This window comes from Triplophysa dalaica, chromosome 8 (genome assembly GCF_015846415.1).
Source record: "Triplophysa dalaica isolate WHDGS20190420 chromosome 8, ASM1584641v1, whole genome shotgun sequence".
Taxonomy (NCBI): Eukaryota; Metazoa; Chordata; class Actinopteri; order Cypriniformes; family Nemacheilidae; genus Triplophysa; species Triplophysa dalaica.
This window is the reverse complement of record NC_079549.1, coordinates 1,089,615-1,104,727: the sequence shown is the minus strand read 5'-3', so window position 1 is coordinate 1,104,727 and position 15,113 is coordinate 1,089,615. Positions and strand designations below refer to the sequence as shown.

The following is a 15,113-nucleotide window of genomic DNA, read 5'->3' as shown; positions in this document are numbered from 1 at the left end:
GAAGAAGATCGATCTGCAGGCCATATCTATATCAGGTGTAACTGGCTTTTGATGTTGACAGTTAGTAATTCCTGCAGTCTGTCGAGCCTGCCCGGGCGCGTCATGCGCATACGAGACCATCGACAACGATTTCAACCACGGACATGTAGCATGACATGCAAACGGCATATGACGCAGTGAAATGATGCCGCGGGCCCAGAGCTTCTAAAACACAACAAACAATGTTTGCCATCTGGATGAAGTGTTCAAGATTCTCTGTCATCTTTGCTTTGATTAATCGTTTTTAAGAGCCAAGGGCATGCCCACCACACACCACAGAAGCCCGCTATACTGCTCCCACAGCCATGTGCCTGCACACCTATTATAGTGTCACGTTTTATTCAATACACTAAAACTATTGGCGTAACAGAGAGGTTCTGTGGATATTAAATGAACCTTTCAGTAGGCTTTAATTTGAATGTGCAATAATACAAGTATTATACAGTAGCTAATAAAGGTGTTATATAAAATCGCTCTTCTGACTTTGACTTTAATTTAAAGAAAATTTATTGAACAAACAATTAAATCGATACGTACAGAAGAGCTTATTATTATATTTGTACTATTATTACTATTATTTTCACTTTAACAAGGCCTATTTTTTTTTATAATTATTTTCCGTTGACAATACACATTTGTGCTTATACGTTTGCCTGTTTAAACAAAAAAAATCTTCAGTCTTGTTCAAACAGGCATTAAATAAATATGATGTGTGAAGTGTTTCTGCTTAATTTTGTTTAAATAAATTGTTTAGAAATTATGGGTTTTATTTGTATAGATACATACGTGAGAAAATATATTGCCGCTTTTCAGGTATAAAAAGTTTATTTGGATACAACACATTATTAAATATAATGTGGATACAACATATTAAATATAGTAAATAATAAAACATTACATTTGAACATTTCCCCTTTTCCCAACACGAAAAAAGCAAAGGAGATTATCATAAAATGTAACTGTAAACATTGATCGAAAATCTTTGGCACGAAGAAGCTGTTTTATCGGCAAACTAGAATCCAGCCAAATAAAAACCTGAGAGTGGAACTAAAAATCGTCTTCATCTGGATTTATGGACCATCCTTAAAATCCAAATCGAAATGCAGTTTTGTTTTCACTCGCCGGTCTGAACACTCTCGCCCAGGTGTCGAAGTTTGTGTGGATGTCTATTGTTGATCCTCGTTCTCGTGAAGGGTTCTCGTGCTGCTGGAATGGTTATACAGTCCCTGTGCCATCAGCTGGAGCGCCAGGCCGTTCTTATATCCGCTGGATTTCTTGATTTTCGCGCGTTTATTCTGGAACCAAATTTTAATTTGTGACTCGTTCAGTTTGAGCTCGTGCGCGAGGACCTGTCGCCGTTGCTCGGTGATGTATCGGCTGTTCTGAAACTCAGTCTTCAGTCTCTGAAGCTGCTCGGCTGTGAACGCCGTTCTGGGTCGCTTGTCCTCACTCGAGTTTTTCTTCTTTTTCAATTTCCGGGTCCTCGGGCCTTGTGTGAAGACAACAATGAGACGAAACCATGAATAATATCTCATTACAAGATCACTGAACTGTCCAGATGATTTCGATAACAAATAACCATAAAATATTATTTGCAATATAATTAACAATGAAAACGTTTCTGTCAAATCATAAAAACAAACATTTCTGCGTCTACAATGCGCAAATATCGGCATTACTTTTGATTTGTTGTTCTTTTGATTAGACTGGTGTGCATCCTAAAAATATATGGCTACTGATTATGCATATATCAGGCAATAATATATATTATATTATGGATTGTATACTGGCTTTGATGGCCAAATTTTCAAAATTCAGACAAGCGACTTAAGACAAAAACTTCGCTGATCTCAAACGATGGAGGCGATATATCCTGTTGGTAAAAGTAAATAACAATGACACCACAGGTGTGCTTTCTTAACCGTTATTATGTACCCCAGTACATAGTTAAACAATAACTGTAGTACAATTGTATGTTGAACTATAAGCATATCATTTCTTCCTTGCAAGGAGGAACAGCGAACACACAAAACATGCTTCAAATGTTTTTTTACAGCTATGACTAGAAGAACTAGCCTACTTTTGGTTCCCCAAAATAACCGTTAACTCAACGATTATAACAAAAGGCTAACAAATTTATTTTGTGTAATCTAAAGGACTTTTTTCTACTAAGAAACTTTTGTGTAACGAAAGGTTCTTCGGATGTTAAAAGTTATGCAACCATTTAGACAACAAGGCTTTTTTTACTGCTTCGTGAAGCACATTTTTAAGATTTTAGACATGTTATGTTTTTTTTACAAATAAAGATAATTATACTCTTGAAATAACTTTAAATTTAACTGTTGAAATGAATGAACGGCGTTAAATTTAATTGCAAGGCAAGCACTACAATTGTAAAACTACGTAGACGTATAATATACTGCAATAACTGCTTTTTTATTATCCTTTTTAATATTTTATTGGAGTACATATATATTTTTGTACAGTTCCTAGGATTGAATTGATCCCTTCAAATATATCTGCGCCTCAGTTAGTTAGCCTGAATAAAATACATTTTATTTTCTTGAAAACGATATAAAGAGCAACGATTAATCCAAACAACTGAAAAGATTTGAACGATTTTTTTCGATATCTAAAAATTTTAAATATGATGTTATTCGTGCATTATTGTTATTTATCGTGTTGTGTTGCTATATACTGCAATCATTTAAATATTAAAAAAACTGTTTTCGTATGCAACATCTATTGAAAATGATCTTTACCTTACAAAAGTCGTTTTACGTACAGGCCTACCTAAGTGTGTCAAGTATACACTCGTTATTGCTTTGCTTATGAAAAAAACGATTACAATTAAAAATAATGTCAGAATGCTTGCTTTGAGTTTATTATTATTTTTGGAGTGGGATACAAAAGCTGTGAACTGCAACACCATATTCTTTCCTTAAATTACAGTCTTACCAGAAGACGGCCGGTCAGAATATCTCGTGCAATAAACCCAGGCGGGCCACAGAACCTGCCGGGCGGAGGTTTCACCACTATCCGAAGCAACGGATGATTTTGGTGATTGAACTCGATTGGCATCGTTTTCTTCAGAATGTCTCTTACTGGACGTGCACGAAACGGTGGAGGAGGCTGAAGATGAAGCGCTGTCAGTGCTGCAGTTGGAATCGGGGAGAGTCTGTGAAGCGCGCGAGACCGGACCCTGCGCCCTCCTGCAGCCGAAATCTGCACTCAGGATGTCTTCAATGAAAAAGTTGGTGGTCCTGTGCGCGTGGCCTCCAGCCTGTAACGGATGAAGAGCTGGTGAAGGCAGGTTCGATCTGCTCTCATCTTCACTATGATCTCGCTGTTGATCCATTGTACCACCTGAGCTTTGATATTCGCCCCAGTGCTTGGATTCTATCCGAGTCGCCTCCAAATATAACCACAAATAAATGTTATCTATGTATCCATGACAGCGCGCAAATTACCAGCGAGACTGAACACATTTTAGAAGTCAACTTGTCCACATATAGAGAGAGGAGAGAGCGCTTCACTGAACGCGCGTCTGAGTTTTCAGCGGGTTGACAGAAAGCAGCCCCGTTACCCCGTTACTCCAGTTTTGACACCTCTCTTTCTGGAACAACAACCACTCACAGTCGCCCGCTTACCGGAAACACAACACATCAGATGTGTGAGGAGCCTATCCACGACAGAAGATCTCAATGCCACGTGGGTGAGCGTCAAATACCTTTTCTTTCACTTACCACACTGTCCAGAGATTCACTTAAACCCTCTCAGACCATCAAATCATTTCTGAAAACATTTCCCTTTCTATTAGAATGTATTTAGAATAAACAAACACATTTCTTATAAATATATTGGGTAAAGTGTATACAATTAAAAGTGTAAAATAAATATTGAAGCTCAGAACAATTCAACAATCCCTCATTCTTAAAGCAACGCGTTTAAGAGATAAAAGCATAATTCTTAATATGCTTTTTATTACAATGCGTTATGAAAATAAGCCTTACTTATTAAACGACGACGTGATTAAATAACAACAAAAATACACGTCATATGGATTTATACCTATATCAGACATAACAATACAAAACTAGTTTTTAATATCTTAATATAAATGAAATGTATTCATGTAACTTGCTATTGTAATGTGGACAGTATTGTTGGCTCTTAAATTCAGGCGATGATGACAATACAAGTTCCGTTCCAACAAAGGTTTGTCTGCACAAATAACTGCATTTACAGCTAACTGTCATATCATTAACTCTACACTGCTCTTTTTGTGTCACTATGATAAATGCAATGTTGTTGATGATTTTTTGTTAAACAAAATTAACCATTAATCATCTAATAATCCAATCATTCAAATCCAATAACTGTTGCGATAAATGTATTTTAAAGAGGAAAATAATATAGTTAATTTATTAAAATTTTAATGATCCTTATAAGAGATTTAGATTCCTAATTAAACAAATGTGTGAATGTACAAAAGCATATAATTATAAAGAAACATGCAAATCATGAAATTGTTGAAGTGCAGATTTGTTAAGTGGTATCTGCAAAATAATGACTAATTTTTGATCAACGTTGAATGCCGAATGTATCAGTATCAAGGTCTGTGACCTGTTTAACAACACATAGTGCAGTTCAAGCTTCACATCAGATCTTCGGATCAGATATCTGCTGGTCACTAGTGGATCAGTCATGCATTATATTCTGTTGTGTTTAATCCTTCGTCTTACAGAACATCTCACCAGCAAATAATTAGATCAACAAAATGCTGTACATTCATTCAAATCTTACTGACGCGCGATGTAGTTTTTCGCATCAGGAGAATCGTCTTCGGTTAAGTTTGTTTGAAGATATCCTGCGCAGGACAGACAGAAGTCTGAAGAGCGAACAAGTGCGTCCTCTAATGGTCAGTTAAGGTACAGTCACACTATACACATGACATGACCCTACTGACCTGACAAAACATGTTTCTGTGCAGACCAGGCAGAGTAAGAAAGAAAACCCGCTCAAAGCCAAGGACATCTTGAAATAAAGCTACAAATAAGCATCTCTATCACATCACAAAGATCTGTGATGGGTTACATCATTTCAACAATCACATTCATTTCTTTTCTCATTGCTCTGGTTCTTGAGTTCTTATGAGTACAGTTATTACATAATAGCAATTGTGTTGTTTTCCTATGAATTGTAAAGGGGCATTTCAAGTCACCTTTATTGAAAAACATTCAATGTTTTAACTTGTTTCATTTCAGAATATTACTGCAGTAAATACTGACGGATGGCCTTTCTCTAGACATGAATTTTACTTGAAAGTATATTTGCAGTTTGAGGACAGAATTACACACTTGTGGATATTAGCCCACTGTAGTCATAATATACCTTCACAACAATCAGCCTTCAGCATGTCTTGTGGTAAGTTCATATGTAATATTAATGTTTGTTTACAACTTAAATTTCTTAGATTTATTCACAAAAAATTGTACATATCATTTTTATTTCACTTGTATTAATGTATATTGAAACACCGTTTACTGAGGAACCTACCATTGTTAATAAAGCTCGAATGCCACCTACAGGTCTATTATGACTTTATAATTGAACCATTTATTTGACCAAAAACAACAAAACTGTGCAATGTTATTCCATTGTAAAATAATGTTTTCGATTTTAATACGTCTACATCTCATTTATGTCTGTGATGCTAAGCTGAATTTTTAGCATCATTACTGTAGTATTATCATGCATGTATTGTCATTATATTTAAAGTTTGTGGTCAAATGGAAATGTTTTTCAGTTTTGTAAAGAGTTCAGGTGATGTAGGCTACTGGTGTGCTCACAATACAGATGTCAAGCGCTTCCCAACGCAGTGTAAAAAATGAGGTGAACTGTGTAGGTTTTTGCTCCCAGAGTTGTTTTTTCAAACACATTGATATATTGAATATTGAACTTGTGCAGATGTCCAGAAAGGGATCAAAAAGCAGCAGTTATCTGTAAAATGCGGCTGCAAAAAAAACATAAATGTGTACATTTTTCATTTGTTATAGTTGTTTTAATAAACTTTTAATAAAAGTTGTTACTGACATTATGTTTCTATTACAAGACTACAGCTAGATGAACATGATTTGCGATGTTTCAATAATCAAAGATTTTAAAGAGGAGCTGTTGCATGTTTTTTTTTGTGGTCTATTGTGTCATTTTTTAAGATATTTGACCTTTCTTCTTCACCGCGGTCTCTCTTCTCATGAACTCTCAGAGGATTTCCTGTTTCTATCAAATCCCTCCTTCTGATACGCTCCGATTGGTCAAGCTGACCCAGTCTGTTGTAATTGGCTCAGCGCTGTGTCGACTGTCCCGCCCAGGCGTGTGAAAACACCTGAAATGTGAAGCCAAAGCAAATCAATCGCCCTCTTCACGTAAACGAGTGGGAATCACTACAAACGAGCTCCAGTTACACTTTAAATATACTTTTGACCAATTTGTTTTTTTTTGTCATTTTAGCCATTTTGTCCCTTGCACAGCTTTTATAAATAGTTACGGTTAGATGATGTTCGTACCTCTTGCTGACACATTTTCGCTAACGACAAGATTAAAGCTAGTTAGATAAAGGATTCAAATTCTTTGTTGAACAGTACAAGTTTGATTATGAAGGTTAGTGTTTTCGCCTTACGTAGCTGCTAGGATAAGTATTTGAAAAAGTGTTCTGTCAGTTAATAACGTTACCAAATATTATCATGCCTGATTTTAAACACCGTTATAATCTTACCGATGTCTTAACCACTCATATTTTCAGTCACTGTTGTTAAATTCTAGTGCCACGGCAAAACGGAAGTTCTTCTTCTGATTCTTTTAGTTGTTTGTTGCCAAACACAGTTATGATACTGTCGCTACCCGATCCGTCCCGGAAACACGATTTGTTCCGCGCATGCGCGAAAGTGCGTCTACTTCCGGCCGAAATAATTTACGGCAAACACGATTTGTTCCGCGCATGCGTGAGACTCCGTCTACTTCTGTTCGAAACAATTTACGGCAGTTTTAATAAAAAAGTTGTTTGTCCATACCGGAAATATTTTTTTATATAAACTCTGTATAAAAAAAGAGCAATTAACATCAAAAGACATCAAAAATATTACAAATGATAATGGTTTGGTGAAACGTACGGAGGGATACACAAGGAATCCTGTAAAGAGTGAAAAGTAGTTTTTCTCTAATAATCTTTATGTTTCTTTTTATTATATTTTTTGATTCCAAGAAAATACAATATGAAAAAATATTATATGTCAGGAGTGAGAAACTGATTTTTATATAGAAAAACTATAAAACTTAAAATGAATATGTTTATTAGTGATTCTCTTAAAACCATTTTTTGGCAAAATATGTCAAGGTTAATATGTGGCACAAATTGATAACCTAATTAGATTATTGAAATCCTTACATGGTTGCCCTTGACAAGCAGGATTTTCAGAATTCATCCAATTTATTTTTACATTTGTTCCTTATTTTCTTTAGTCATTCACTAAATCTCAACCTCCCACCCAGCCTCTGTCAGTCACACAATCAAACATCTATTCATTTACTTAAATTGCTGATTAAGGAACAGGGCATTGACCTTACTTTTCTAATATTTTAACAAATGTCTGCATTTGAAAAAGTTATTTATGTATTTATTACATTTATTTACACATTTGGTTATTCCAAACAACCACCCAAACCCCACCCACCCACTCAGTCAACCTAACGACGCTCTGAAGGACAGTCAGGAATCTCTCCTTTTAAGAGAAATTTCTGAAGTCGTTCATAAAACACAAACGAATCCATAGCGCTGTCAACCATTTTTGTACTCTCCAACATCGCCACTAACAGACTGTCGTAAAACATCTAAGATAACAGGAAGTGGCGCCAATTAGAACGCATCGAGTCGACTGTCGTGAAAATGGGAATTACCGGAAGTAGACGCACTTTCGCGCATGCGCGGAACAAATCGTGTTTCCGGGACGGATCGGGTAGCGACAGATACAATGCTTTGCGAAAAGGCTGAAGTTGAATGACGTCATTGTGAAAAGGGCCTATTGTGTCTTAAATTTCGCGACCCATTCAACAAATTGTTTCGACACAATTCTGGTCTGTGTTTGTTTATCGGTCTTGCTAGTGGCTGACAATATAATAAATTATATTTTTTTATTTTTTATGGAATGGATCGTTTGTAGCATTTAAAGGGATAGCTCACCGAAAAAAATGTAAATTCTGTCAGGATTACTAAATTGTTCCTAACATGTTTAAACTTCTTTGTTTAGTGGAACACGGAGAAAAATATTTGGAAAAATGCTTGTAACCAAACAGTTATTGGACCCCATTAACACCCAGAGTAGGAAAAAACGACAACGGTAGTCAAAAGTGCCCCAGAATAGTTTCAAAATATCTTCATAATTCATAATTATTATAAAAATAACTGTCCTACTTTGGTTGTCAATGGAGTCCAAGAACTGTCTGGTTATAATCATTCTTCCAAATATCTTTCTGTGTAGATTTACAACAACTCGAATGTGAGCAAATGATGGAAGAACATTTTTGGGTGAACTGTCCCTTTAAAGTTTATCCAAGTACTGATTATACTGCTGGTAACCCAATATAATAATGGCTATATAGGCCTATAAACTTAACTTGCTAGCTAATGCCATTTGTTATTTATTTTGTAAATTATCATAAATAATCTACAGGGACTCTTTTTTTATTCATAAAGTTTAGGGTAAGGATTCTATTCACTAATATCCATTGAAAACATTAATAAAGTTACTGTTTTTTGCAGTGCCGGCCCGAGCCTCTTGGGGGCCCTAAGCAGAATTTGATTTGGGGGCCCTTTCCCAGCACGCGGAGTCACCTGTGCTTGAAGATTATTGACACAAATGTCACGCTATAATTTTACATTATAAATGAATAAAAATACTAAATACAATACTTAATTAAAAGACTTTACTCTTCAACTTCTAAATACAAACTGTCACAAAACAAGAAATAAATAATTTTAAATTAAATGTGCAATCTTTTAAATACATTTACATTTAGGCATTAGGCAGACGCTTTTATCCACAGCAACTTATATTGCTTTATCCTATACATTTTACATAGTTGCAATCCCCTGGGATCGAACCCACGACCTTTCGTTATTAACGCAATGCTCTTACCACTGAGCTACAGGAAAGCTGGGGCATCTATTTAACTTAGAAGATTAAGTTCCCCTTCGGCTGTTTTCTCCAACTTAAACTGATGTCTATTATAATTACGTGAAATAAACCTAGATAAATGTATATTAATAATGCGTGACATTTCACTGTTGATGGCGGGGATTTAACGTTAGCTCTGGTGAGGGCTTATGTAAGATCACGAGTCGTGGCTAGCAGCTACCTCAAGTGACGTGAGCACAATTTTCACTAATCATGCAAACATACCTTTATCTTGCTCTTTTTTCTCCTCCTCTGTCCTTTTCTTCTTTCTCTTTTCGGCACCAGAGGATACATCCTTTTTTGTGACATGGCTTGTCATTTATTAATTACAGTGACACGCACTTGCGCGCCGGCGTGAATTGTCAATGCACGCGAAATGTGTCTAAGCGCAATTGCGCATGACTCAACCGCTGGCAGTCACAGCAGCAGTTGTCGGCAAATCAGAATTTTCTTATCTTGAATTATTCATTTCATTTATTCATTCATATTCATTAATTTATTTATTCATTGATTCATTTATATAACTTGTTTTAAGTTATTTAATTGTAAAAAAAACGATTGGGGGGCCCCCAGGCCAAGCAGCCGCTTAGTTCGCTTATGCCTCGGGCCGGCCCTGTTTTTTTGTTTTAATAGCGTTACTGTTACAATGACAACGCAAGTGTCTTGTGACATCACGGCGTTAGTGACGGTTAGTGTCACGAGCGGTCTTGTCCAAATATGGAACGCGAACGGGGACAAATTCTTTTAACACGAAACTCGTGAAATTTGGACGCGTCAACACGATCAATTTGTACGCGTAAATACGAATGTTGACTGAGTCCGGGTGTTCGCGTCAGACCGTACACCAGCCAATAGCGTTCCTCTGTTTAAGATTATATTTGCATTTGTGATGCGATGGCACGTTATATACGTATATGAACATCAGACGACAATTTTTTGCATGAGAGATGATCCGATGTTAGCTAATCAAATACCTATGCAAACGTCACACGTAACATTTGTTCGCGTATGAGATCGTAATTGTACGTTGGCATGTACTTAAGCAAACGTAGAAGTTCTGAGTGATACGTTGTGATGTCAGTCCTATGTCATGGGTTGTCATCTCATCTTTCGTCCCAGAATCCCCGTTTTAACTTTTAAACTGTCAAAGAACCTTTACGGACTGCATTGGATTGGCTTCCTCGTATCACACAGGGTGATTTTAATATTATCAAGCCTTACGTTTACTTTTGTATGTAAACTTTCGACCACTGTGTATGATATCATAAAAGAAATGATGACAATGAAAACCACACAATCTTTTATTTATTCCTATTTTTTAATATCAGAATCAGAAAGAGCTTTATTGCCGAGTATGTATGTTTGCACATACAAGGAATTTGTTTTGGTGACAGGAGCATCCAGCACACAGAAACAGCAACAACAGTACACAGAGACCATAACACAATAGAATACAGTACACAGATGATTTATATAAGGTCCTATGGGTATATAAAATAAGAAATACAATATAATAAACAAAAGATATAGACATAGAGAGTAAAGCTATGTGTGTATGTAAATGTGTACAAGTAAAAACTAAGAATCGACTATTGTTATACAAGGTATGTGCTATGTACAGCAGAATTCAATATAATTTACATAAAAAGTTGTATTAAAATAGAAAGTGTATTATCTGCATGATATAATTAATATTGCACTTAAGTATTATTGCACAGAGTTATTAATTGCACGGGGGTATAAAACATTAAACTGTTCAAGAGGTAGATGGCGTGAGGGAAGAAGCAGTTTTAGTGTCTGGTTGTTTTGGTGCTCAGTGCTCTGTAGTGCCGACCAGATGGCAGCATTGTGAAGAGATGATGGCTGGGATGTGAGAGGTCCAGGGTGATTTTCTGAGCCCTTTCCTCACTCAGGATGTATACAGTTCTTGGAGGGTGGGCAGGGGAGCACCAATGATCTTCTCACCAGTCAGAACCGTCCTCTGTAGTCTTCTGATGTCTGACTTTGTGGCTGAGCCAAACCAGACAGTGATGGATGTGCAGAGAACAGACTCTATGACTGCTGAGTAAAACTGTTTTAACAGAGTTTGTGGTAGGTTGAACTTCTTCAGCTGATGTAAGAAGTACATCCCCTGCTGGGCTTTTTTAGCAATGGAGCCAATGTGATTGTCCCACTTCAGGACCTGAGAGATGATGGTGCCCAGGAACCTGAATGACTCCACTGCTGCCACAGTGCTGTTCATGATTGAAGAAGCTGGACGTTTTTAAGATAATGCCTGGAAAGGTTGTCCTTTTAGGGCTGTTTATCTCTGCTTGAGTCAGTACAAAGGTCTCTTTAATGTCCTTTGGTATTCTAACCATGCCTTTAATTGCTCCCTTATCAAAATATGTGCATTTTGGACATAATGGTTACATTGAAGCATGAAAAACATAGTTTAAACCCTTTTCAATAAATACATTTTATTTGATAAATATCTTCTTTAAAATTCTGTTTTAAAATGTATATAAGACATAAGTGATGTTATAGGCTGTAATATGTGTGTGCAGTGACCTTTAAGTTGTATATAAAAACGTAAACATATGTAAGTTATACACCATACAACACAGGATAGAATATAAATGTATGGCACAAAAGAAGCAATTAAATAACAGCGATATATAATTAGTGATTTGAATTTATTTATTGACCTCAAATTGTCAGCAGTTCAACTAAAACAGAAAGATTAGTATGTCACGTTTCTAAATAAGAGTCATAATATTACACGCTAAAAATGACCTGTTGACACGACAAAAACGTTCATTTAAACAAAACACGGCACAAAAAGATCGCGTTATGGCGATACAGACGATCGTGTCTTCAAATAACACGCCCAAAAACTTCGTGTTAAGACGAAAGAAACGTTCACGTTCACACGGAACAAAAAGTCACGTTCAAAATTGTCACATTGATGCGTCCAAATTTCAACCTTCTGGTCATGAGTCCGACTCTCCATATAAAATTATGCCACGACTGCCCTGTGCGCCTGGTAAGAGAGGAAAATAAGTTTGTTTTATTCGAATACAATGTTAATAAAACGTTTAATGAAGTAGTTGTTCAATTCAAATTTATAAGTTCTTGTATTTATATATTTTATTTACAACCAAAATGAACTATTGTTTACTATAGTATTAGCTTTATGTTTTTTTTGCGGAGAATATTTGAATTAAACTTACCACAAATCTTACAGTGGCTGAACGTTATATAGTGAGGCTGTAAGCAGCAGGCTGATGTAATAATGAACGCTGGATGGCGCTGTTCACCTCTCAGTAACTCATTCAGAAAAACTGCAGACTTTCACATTTGCTTTTGCTGATTTTAGGGGTTACAGTTTTTCTCAAATGCTAAAACACAAAAGGCAATCCTCTAAACCAAATGACCAGTTGTCTAAACACATTTACTAAATCTAGCCATCATTTACCAATATCATAAACACATTTCACATGAAGACACAATTCACAAAACACAATCCTCAGTTCTCATAAATCTTAACACATTTTCCCTTGCTAAAACACAAGTTGCAAAAGAACTCTAGTCATATTCTCAAATGAAGGCTCATGTGATGCTAAATGCTTGCCACAGTCAGCAATATTTGAACACAATGAACACACCTGGCGTCATTCATTACACACAACGCCTCAAAATTGAAGACACTTGTTGCTAATGCTGTGACCACATGTATAAAAGCAAGTTCAGAGTGCACAGTTTGCTGAAGATTCCAAACAAAAACAATGGATGGAGTCAGGGCAAGAGGAATTCGAGTTAGAGGTGGGAGAAGAGCTGGCCATGGAAGAAGAGGAGCAGGCCAACATGGGAGAGGAGGAGGTCCAGGAGGGAGAGCAATACAACCTCGCACCATCATTACGGACGAGATGCGAGCAACAGTCATTGACCATGTCATTGTCCATGGCATGACAATGGCTGAAGGAGGACTAAGAGTCCGTCCAAACCTGAGTAGGTTCACCGTGGCCACCATTATCACGGCATAAAACACAACAGGTATTGTAGTCTATTGCTTTCTTTGTCACAACACAATTTTACAAGCCTGTGAAAGTAGTCTATTGGTTTCAAATCAGTTGTTACTGTATTGTAAAACATGTCAATTGACAGCACATGTTTATTTCTTTAGAGTTGAAAGAATGCCATATAGAGGTGGGAGGGTTGCCATATTTACAGCGGAACAAGAAACCCTCATTGTGGATATGGTTCGTGAGAACAACCTCATCAGACTCCTGGAGATCAGAGACAGTCATTGCCGAAAATGTCAACTTTGAGAGCATTGATGATGTCAGCTTGGCCAAAATAGACAGAGTTCTCCGTCACCAAAAGATGCGGATAAAACAGGTCTACAGGATTCCCTTTGAGCGCAACTCTACTCAACACAAAGACCTACGTTACGAGTATGTGCAAGTAAGTTTACATCCATGTTCACAGTACAGTTAGTGGACATACTGTGTTGCTCAGTGGCCTACATTACTTCTGGACAATACTGTGATACGTGATTGACTGTTGAGTACCTCTTCCTGGATGAGGCTGGCTTCAACCTGCAGAAACGAAGGCAAAGAGGCCATAACATCATTGGCCAAAGAGCCATCACTGAGGTTCCTGGCCAACGGGGGGGGGGGGCGGTAATATAACTCTTTGTGCAGCCATGGGTTTGGAGGTGCTTGGGGCAACAGTGATAGTGGTGTGTGTGTGTGGTGTGAATAAAGTAAATAAAAAAACTTCACACCCTGATCATGTTTTCAAGAGTACTGTTGTGCGCAATAGATTCTGTTTTTGCATTGAGTTGTGTTACAGTAGTGTACATGCAGAATTTACTATAGATTTATACTCTTCATATGAAACTCACAAATCTAAATGCCTAATCCTCTGCAGAGATCTTAGAAGATCCATTACTGTAAAGTTTCAAAAAATATGCATTGGCAGTTATGAAACAAAGAACCTTCTCACAAATTGAGCATTGTGTTTTCAATTGTTTTGCTGTAGTGTGTAATGATGTGTATAATGTTTACATTTTTGAAAGCTTCGAGCTGCTCTTTTGGTGTGAAAGTTTGAGTTTTGAAGTGATGTGGTTGTGTTTATGTAGCTTTAGAAAATGGTGTTATGTTTAGACATTGGGGAACATGGAGGAAACGTTTTTGAAATGTGTTTTAGCATTTGAGAAAAACTGTAAATCTGATTCCAACATGTTCGAGATGTCAGTGCTTACAAATTATTTTACACTTAATAATAAAAAGTAAAAAAGTCAGTATATTTAAAACCACAAACAGCTAAAGGGTCATTCTTCATGTGGCATGAACTCTACTATGTCATTATTCATGGTGTAGCACTGGTTTAATTCAGGATCAACTTACTGTTGAACACTGATGTACCAAAGTGATTTAGATTTAGACTTTAATACATTTAGTAAATCATTTCTTGGGTCTATATGTGTGATGTCATTCCTAACAAAAGCTTGTGTACTCTTACACACAGTGGAATCTTTCTTGAGAAAACTTTCCCTACATGAATAATGAGAATAACGCATAGATGCCTGCAGAAGTATTTATGCGTGTATAATTAATATATATATAGATTTATTGCTGCAACTTCTACAAAAGCATGTTGAGGCTAAAGTTGTTTGAACCCATCTCAGCACAAATCTGTCATGTTGAAGACATTTATTTAAAGAAAACCTTAATACTTTATTTAACCCAATATGTTCTTATTCCACTCGTGTTTATGTAGAAACATACTTTGAGTGAAACCAATGCTGCAACATTTGTCCTGTAAAGGATCTATAGATAGAAGGATACAGGAAAT

General features: G+C 36.5%; 1 protein-coding gene and 1 long non-coding RNA gene across 2 annotated transcripts; both read right to left on the bottom strand.

Annotated features, from left to right (window-relative positions):
• Positions 1-964: 964 nt before the first annotated feature.
• en1a (engrailed homeobox 1a) lies at positions 965-3,585 on the bottom strand. Its single transcript, XM_056755464.1, has 2 exons — positions 2,998-3,585; positions 965-1,528 (listed from the first exon to the last, which is right to left on the bottom strand). The coding sequence occupies exons 1-2, from the start codon at positions 3,395-3,397 to the stop codon at positions 1,206-1,208; spliced, it is 723 nt and encodes a 240-aa protein (XP_056611442.1). The 5' UTR covers positions 3,398-3,585; the 3' UTR covers positions 965-1,205.
• A 1,673-nt stretch (positions 3,586-5,258) lies between these two features.
• Positions 5,259-6,961, bottom strand: LOC130427922 (uncharacterized). Its single transcript, XR_008907374.1, has 3 exons — positions 6,818-6,961; positions 6,267-6,427; positions 5,259-6,055 (listed from the first exon to the last, which is right to left on the bottom strand). It is a non-coding gene; the product is annotated as an uncharacterized LOC130427922 (long non-coding RNA).
• Positions 6,962-15,113: the final 8,152 nt, after the last annotated feature.

Excerpts from the sequence above, each read along its gene's own strand:
- en1a (XM_056755464.1), bottom strand. The coding sequence starts at position 3,397 with ATGGATCAACAGCGAGATCATAGTGAAGATGAGAGCAGATCGAACCTG. Across the intron at positions 1,529-2,997 it reads TTCTGACCGGCCGTCTTCTG|GCCCGAGGACCCGGAAATTG; the intron begins GTAAGACTGTAA and ends TCTTCACACAAG.